Here is an 8,174-nt window from a genome sequence, read left to right as displayed (position 1 = left end):
TCAGGAAACAGTCCTCCATAAAATGCGCTGCACAAATCTGAATATTTGGGTTGAACTGTTCTGGAACAGTGTTGTATATACAACTTAACCACTGATTTCTGGTTGTGTCCTCTTTTGGAAGTATTTTCGCTTTCGCAACGAAACACACCGCGTCTTCACAACATGGTGGCGGCGGTGGCAGCAACAATAAAGTTACGCCTTCTTTCTTTGCGTGAACATTTGGGCGGCGTTATGCAAATCTTCCCACATCATGACGTAGACATGTGGGGGGGTGTGTTTAAAACGAGGCATTTTAGGAGGGCCTGGACGAGTCAACTTTTATAAAGAATATCTCTTTGGGTTAGAGACTTTAGTCTTTGCAACTTTAGGGATCTTATCTATTCACAAACAGCTTGTAACACTCCAAAGAGAAAGGAAAACTTGAAATCACATCATATGACCCCTTTAAAGGGGTGGTTGACTGTTTTTTTTATAGGCTTGATTGTGTTTATGGGGTGCAGTCTAACATGTGTTAATGCTTCGTTTGTTAAAAAACGCATAATTTTTCACATAATTTACCTTTATTCCACACTTCTCTGTCCCTTCTCCTCTGAGCGCACTGATCATTTCCTGCTTTTATGAAGCCCCTCCCTCAGAAATACACGATGGGCTCTGATTGATTAGCTTGCCCAGTGTGTTGTGATTGGCTAAACCGCCTCTAGCATGAGAGAGATGCAGAGCAGGGCAAGGCCAGGAACAGGATGAGAACGCTGCTTTAGAACATTGACTTTGAAACTTGTGAATCCATTAGAATCATTAGAAGACAGAATCGCGATTCATATATGAATAGATTTTTACGTGCACCTGTAGTTTTCTCTTCCTCTTCTCTAAAGCAGCACAGCATGGCCTCGCCCCCTTTGCTGCGTGTTCCCGGAGGCGGGGTTTATGTAAAGTTCTGGGTTCTTGACGTAACGGACCCGGGAAGTAACTCGTTGTAGTCCCTTACCAGTCGTTTTTGTAGGCATTAAACTGCAAGAATTTTAAAAGACGATATCTCCGTTTGCATTGAACTTTCAGCTTCGTAACGTTGCAGATATTGTTTATGATCAAACAGCAACATTACACACTAACTAACATTAAAAAAGTGAAATCGCAATCAACCACCCCTTTACTGTTTATATTTATTACAAGCTGTTCAAAACAAGCAGACTTTTATGATCACATGTTCTCAGTCATCATCTCTGACTGATGCTGTGAGGAACTGTCACAGCCAGTTAGGACTGGAAAATATATTCAGTATTCATAATTCACATGCAATGTTAACGTGATCATTTTAATGCACATTATATTGGCTATTAAAGACATATTTGACTATTTTTTTGAGAGTGTGAAGTGTTACTTCAAAACTTTTTTTTTTCAAAGAACTGATTTACAACAACTCTGATTCAATGATTTGCTCACATCATGCATGCACAGATCATTTTTGTTTCTCAAACACTGATTCAGTTATTACTAAAAGAGTGATTTGTTTACTTTGTAAATTGTGAAAATGTGTTGATACTTTCAGTCTTATTTAAAGCACATCATACGTGGACATTTATTCAGTTTACAGCATGAACAGAGCAACAGCATTTACACTGTTCAGTGAAATCAGATCTTATAGTTTCTGCATATTAAGATTAAGAGTATTTGATCAAAAACTAGACACCACTTTTAATTTCTTTAAAATTTTGAATTTTCTTTCTTTCTTTCTTAACTGTTTGTTCTCTTTACCTTTCTCTGGCGGTCTTTCTGTGATCAAAATCATTTTTCTTACTGTACAAATTCTTGGTCATTTCGCTGGCTTTTCATCATCCATTTTATCTCATCATATTCCATCCTCTTCACTTTCTTCTCTGTTCCCGCTCTTCCCTTATTGGTTGTAAGCAGAAGTATTTGGAAAGCTATTTTAGGGAAGGTTGCCATAGAGACGAGGAGCAAAGATACCGTGGTAACTCATGAGAAAGGCAATAAACACAGTACCAGAAGTTTACATGTACTCTTCTTTCATTTATTTATATATATATATATATATATACACGTATATAAGACATCTCATTGTAAAATGTAATATTCAAGTACTAGAGAAATGGGAAAACAAACAATTTTGCTTGTACTTGTTCTAGTACTGCATTGAAATAATATTCTGTTCATAAAATAATGTTCCAAATGACATCCGGTGACTTTCATTATTACAAGCTCTTTGGGTAAATATGGGTTTGAAAATATAAATGTCATATAAAAGTGACATTTAGAAATATACATTTTTAGAAATTAAAAGAAATCATTTAAATCAAGATCTAGCTTTGTGAAAGTGTATATTATGAAATTTTAAAACAACAATTACTATGTATTACAATTGATACAGCATATGTTGGTAATTTTTTACAGTTTGTTTAAAAATAAATGTTCTTTGTCCAAGTACACATGTACTTTGTTCTAAGCTATATTTGAAAATTTAAAAAATAAATAAATACTAAAAGTACATTTATGCAACTGTTTTATTTTTGTAATTAATTAATTAATAATTAAATTTTAAGTACTTAAGTCAGCCACATATTCAGACTCTCAAAAGTGAACACTATTGTGTAATATTGTAACAACTTAACCAGATTTAGTTTTTCTTATTTCAAATCTGTCTGACATGACAATTTTTTTCTCTCCTCATGTCCTAAAGCTCTCCTTTACGCCACTATCTTCGGTAATGTGACAACCATTTTCCAGCAGATGTATGCAAACACCAACCGTTACCACGAAATGCTGAATAACGTGCGGGATTTCCTCAAGCTCTACCAGGTGCCCAAAGGCCTCAGTGAGAGAGTGATGGACTACATCGTCTCCACGTGGTCCATGTCCAAAGGCATCGACACAGAGAAGGTGAGACTGAAACAGATGGGATGGTTACATGACTGAAGTTTTTGATATTATCCGTGGAAAATACTGAATTGGAAATTCATCTCTGTGCACAGGTGCTCTCCATCTGCCCCAAGGACATGCGGGCAGACATCTGCGTGCACCTGAACACGAAGGTGTTCAACGAGCACCTAGCATTCCGATTGGCCAGTGACGGATGTTTGCGCTCATTGGCCGTGGAGTTCCAGATGATACACTCCGCCCCTGGTGACCTCATCTTCCATGCGGGTGAAAGCGTGGACCTGCTCTGCTTCGTGGTGTCAGGGTCACTGGAGGTCATCCAGGATGACGAGGTCATCGCTATACTGGGTTAGTTTAAAAACTGAGTTTTAAAGTTTAAAAGTTTTTAAAAGCACTAATTAATACATTCTATGACCTTTAGCTTCATTCACACTGCCAGTCCAATTCTGATTATTTGTGTATCCAATTGGAATCTGATCTAAATGACTGACTCCACACTGTATAATGCAACTGATTAAATTTGTTTTCCAGAAATATCTTGCAAAAAAAACCAACAGCACTATGGAGGGGTTTGCAACACAGATGTTTGCATGGCTTTATTCTGTGCTGCCATCTGCATCTGTTTCAACTTGTTTAGACCAAGTGTGTAGATTAGGCTGACTTGCCGTATACTGTAATTTTGCACTTGAGATGCACTTCGCAACAACACAACCACGTTTCTGCAATAACTTTCAGCATGTTTCGTACAACAGCATCTGATATGTTTAGGCCATCTGTGGTGTGAGAAAATGACGGGCAAAAAATCCCATCTATTGCATTTTGGTTGCCATGGTGATGAAAACAATTTAAAACAGCAGGAACAGATTTTGATACACAACAGAACAAAACCAGCATACACGTCTCAAAGATTAAAAAATAGATGTTTCTTTAAAGTTGTTCATTTGTTATCAGACTGCCTTCCAATACAAGCACTGTCTCATTTTCAAACTTTCAATCAGCTGCTTCACAGAAATCGCATTAGATTATCATTCTCACTTGAGTCGTCATAGCAACGGAACCATGCAGCGCCATTAATCACGAATCTCTAATGGCCACTAAGTTGAGGCCTCAGCAGGAGACCTGGACCCAAAGTGTCTCTCTGTGCCCAGGAGGGTGGTGGGTGTCTGGGCAGAGGAAGATGAGCTCCTGGAGAGCTGAGTTAGCGAGGTGTATAGCTGAGCGGCTCTGCAGGAGATGAATGAAACGAAATTAAGTCATTAGTCACATTTATCCATATGGTTCACGTTTACCCAAAACTATTTTCGCTGGACTGTGTTCAACAGAACTGTTGTAAATGTGTGTAAATGAAGGAAAAACATTGCCAAGAGTCACTTGTTTACTTAAAGTTCACCCAAAATGAAGCTCCTGGCATCATTTACTCACCATCATCCATTCCAAACCTGTATTGATTTCTTTGTTCTGTTGAAAACAAAAGTAGATATTCTGAATAGTCTGTGTTTTTTGCCTATACAGTGAAATGTTGTTGGGTCTAAATGTTGTTTTGGATCCCACTGACTTTAATTTTATGGGGGGAAAAAAATTCAACGTTGTTCAAAATATCATCTTTTGTGTTGTCCAGTAGAAAATAAATCATGCAGGTTTGGATTGACATGACGGTGAGTAAATGAAATTTAAAATTAAAATTTTGTGTTTGCTTTCAGAGCCTAATTTTTTGCTGCATTTTTGCTTATTTGCATATTCTGCCTAACATTCTCAACCTCTACTCTACACACACTATAAAAGTATTATAAAATATGACAGTATGGATCCCGAAGGTATGGGTTCAACACTGTCCCCACGGCAACAGAGTGCCATGGTAACGCATGACTCCTTGGAGACCACGTTTGGTGGCTTTGCTCTTCTGTCTGAGATGAACTGTAAATCCCCACAGTCTCTTCGCTGTACTACATATGTCTTCAAACTCTCAGTAGAGCCCTTGACAAAGTCTCTGCAGGCCATATCTGCTGCACACGGTATGTTCGAATCAAAATAAACACCCTGACCATGTGAATCACACCTTATTTATTTATCAGAATATTGTTTACATAAAGCTTGAAAATCATTTTGGAATGGGTATTAAGTTGTATAGAGGCTAAGTTTTTTAATATGATTTCTACTGAATGCAACTTAACAGCTCTTGTGCCTGCACTCTACAACCTATTATTAGAGTTGACACAAGAGGGGTTTGCTTTGTTATAAAAATTACACCAGAACAATGATTTTCAGGAAAAGAGAATTTTTCAGTTTTGCTTTGAAAGGTTCATTAGAGCGCATTTGTGCATTCACTCCTAGCAGCTGCTAGTTGTGGTTTAATTGGTCTGGCATGTGCAGCCAATTAAATGTGTTTTGCTACTAGGAATAAGTCTTTAATTGCCAGGACAAACACCTGTGACAGACGATCTCGGTGTTGAAATTATGCCGAGATCAGCATTAAAAATATTAGTCGGAAAACAAGAAATATTCTTTTAAAACCAACCAAATAAGGTTTTTGGTTTGCCCTGGTGTATGTCTGTTGTTCTTGTGGTAAATGTATGTTCAGCTCTGCTGCGACCTATGGAATCAGTGCAGAGTTGAAACTTGAAGGTTGAAGGTCTATTTTAGGTTCCCGGCGCCGAGGATCTGTGGAAAGTGATCATAGAGATCAGTGTGCCATTAATCTTCGGCATCTCAAACAATAAGAGACAACTATACTCCTCTCTGATAATGCCACATTTATCTAATGCAGCAATTATACTGCTTTCTTACTGTTCCTTATCCTCATTCACTAAAGCTTTCTGTCAGTTCTGAAAATGAGAGATAATTAAAGAAAGGTCCTTGAGCTTTAAGTGTGTTGTGTGCTTCACATTTATTGCATTCGTGAATAGTTTTGGTTTGCTTTTGTCCTTAAAATTTGAAGTTGGCATGAAATGAAAATTCATCCTATCTATTTTCTAAAAACTGATCTCATTGTTAACAGTTCATCAACCATTGAATTTAACCAAGACCCTGCCTTACATTTTTTTTTCTTTTTGATAATCTGATTTCTCTCACACACACACACACAAACACAAAAGATCTGTCAGTAATTCCATTCAGTTCTGTTCACCAGAAAATTTAAAATTCTGTCATTTACTCATATGATTTCCTTTCTTATGTGGAACATAAAAGATGTTTTGCAGAACGTCTGAGCTGCTCGTTTTAGGTTAAAAAAAAAGAGTTCATATGACTCATGCACATTGTTCTAAATCTTCTGAAACTAATTGATGGGTTTGTATAAGGAACAGTCCAGAGCAAGGGGAAAACTTTCAACATTCAGTAACAGTTCTTAAAATATCTTTTGTTTTCTGCAGACGAAAGAAAGTCATAGAGTTTTGTAATGGCATGAGGTGATTAATTGATGACAGAATTTTCATATTTAAGTGAACTCTCCCTTTATATTTCTGTCTGTTCATCACAAGAAATAAAGTCAAATGAGTTCAGAATGACGAGAGTAATTGATAACAATATTTAAATTTTTAGGTAAGTTGCCCATTTTAATACGAGTAAGCTAAACTTTTTTCCAATACAGTTAAGTAATTATCCTGCTCAAGCCTGTGCCATGCAGCTCTATAAAGAGAATATTCACTGAAATGTCAAATTTGATCATTCTGCTGCTCAACCCTGCTGTGAGATTATGCATTTGACTGACATCAATTAAAGCAGTCTAGTCTCACACTAACTCTCTGCTCTGTTAAATATTGTTCTAATCTTCTCTTTGCATATTCTCTAATATTTTTTGTTCTTTCTCTCTCAGGTAAAGGGGACGTGTTTGGTGATGTGTTTTGGAAGGAGACAACTTTGGCCCACTCATGCGCTAACGTTCGGGCGTTAACGTACTGTGATCTTCACATTATAAAGAGAGAAGCCTTGCTGAAAGTGTTGGACTTCTACACAGCGTTTGCCAACTCTTTCTCCCGAAACCTCATTCTCACCTGTAACCTACGCAAAAGGGTGAGACGCATTAGCCAGCACACCTCTTGAATGTTATGTGTCTCTCTCATTGTGTTTGCTATGGTTGTCAGTGCTTCCTTTTTCTGAGTTCTCTGAGTTTTCTGAAATCTCATGCTTTCTCATGTTAGTTTGCAGGCCCTTTTATTTTTCCCCTTTCCATTTCTGGGTCCTGTCTGGTCATGTATTACAGTGTTTAAATGGTTTTAATAGTTGATGATTTGACACCTTGATTATTATGTTCTTTTAAGATACTCTGTGATGCTAATTAAATCCACAAGAGTGTTTAAAGGACTGAAGTATCCAGAGAGGAATTTATGTTGGATGTATTAAAGGGACAGTTATAAAAAGGGACCCAGAAATAAAATAATTTCATTTACTCACCCAAATGTTGTTCCAAAATCATAAGACTCAATCGTATAAACTCAAAGACTTAATCTTCAAAACACAAATTAATATATTTTTTATGAAACCTGAGTTGTTTCTGACCCTTCAGGTAACTAAAATTTACGAGATCCAAAAAGGTCATTAAGGTTATCAGGTTTTGTTAAAAAATATATTGATTTGTGTTTTGAAGATTATATTCTAAGTCTTATGGGTTTGTAACGATTTGAGGGTGAGTAAATGATGACAGAATTGTAATTATTGGGTCAAGTACTCCTTTAAGACAGGGGTGTCCAAACTAAGCTCCAACCCTAATTAAACACACCTGAACAAGCTAATCAAGGTCTTATTAGGCATACTAGAAACTTCCAGGTAGGTGTGTTGAGGCAAGTTGGAGCTAAACTCCAGGACCGAGTTTGGACACCCCTGCTTTAAGAGACATGCTAAGAATGGGGTTGTGGACTTTGAAGTGATGTTTTTGCTTTCAAAATGAATCCTCATTTGAAGCACATGAAGCTTGTTTTCACATTCACCCAAAAAATGAAAATTCTTGTCATCGTTTATTCACCCTCATGTCATTCCAAACCTCTATGACTTTCTTTGTTTTATGGGTGTCAAAGCTGCTGTTTTCATACTTTGAAAGTGAATGGGTACACCAGTGAGTCATGGAAAACTAAACCACTTGAGAATCTGGAGGGGAAAGGAAGCAAAAACAAGAAGAACTTCTGTCAAGAAGAAAACATTTTAGAGCCTTTCTCGTAATTACTGCAGTTTTCCCTAATATCTGCACGTCTACAAATGTGATATTGATTTATACAACAGTTCAATAAACAAGTACAAGTATATTTTAGACACAATATTGTCTGTTTCACAAACGAAAATAGTTCTAATCA

At 37.0% G+C, this 8,174-nt stretch overlaps 1 protein-coding gene across 1 annotated transcript in view; it reads left to right on the top strand.

Annotated features, from left to right (window-relative positions):
- Window positions 1-8,174, top strand: part of LOC107553184 (potassium voltage-gated channel subfamily H member 5-like) — a 38,729-nt gene that overhangs the window by 17,623 nt on the left and 12,932 nt on the right. Inside the window, exons 6-8 of the mRNA XM_016235317.1 lie at window positions 2,696-2,895; window positions 2,988-3,240; window positions 6,704-6,900. Of these exons, the coding sequence (XP_016090803.1) occupies window positions 2,696-2,895; window positions 2,988-3,240; window positions 6,704-6,900 (650 nt within the window). The remainder of the gene's footprint in view (window positions 1-2,695; window positions 2,896-2,987; window positions 3,241-6,703; window positions 6,901-8,174) is intronic.

Source organism: Sinocyclocheilus grahami, unplaced genomic scaffold (genome assembly GCF_001515645.1).
Source record: "Sinocyclocheilus grahami isolate Dianchi unplaced genomic scaffold, SAMN03320097.WGS_v1.1 scaffold466.1, whole genome shotgun sequence".
NCBI classification, from domain to species: domain Eukaryota; kingdom Metazoa; phylum Chordata; class Actinopteri; order Cypriniformes; family Cyprinidae; genus Sinocyclocheilus; species Sinocyclocheilus grahami.
This window is presented reverse-complemented; position numbering and strand designations above follow the sequence as displayed.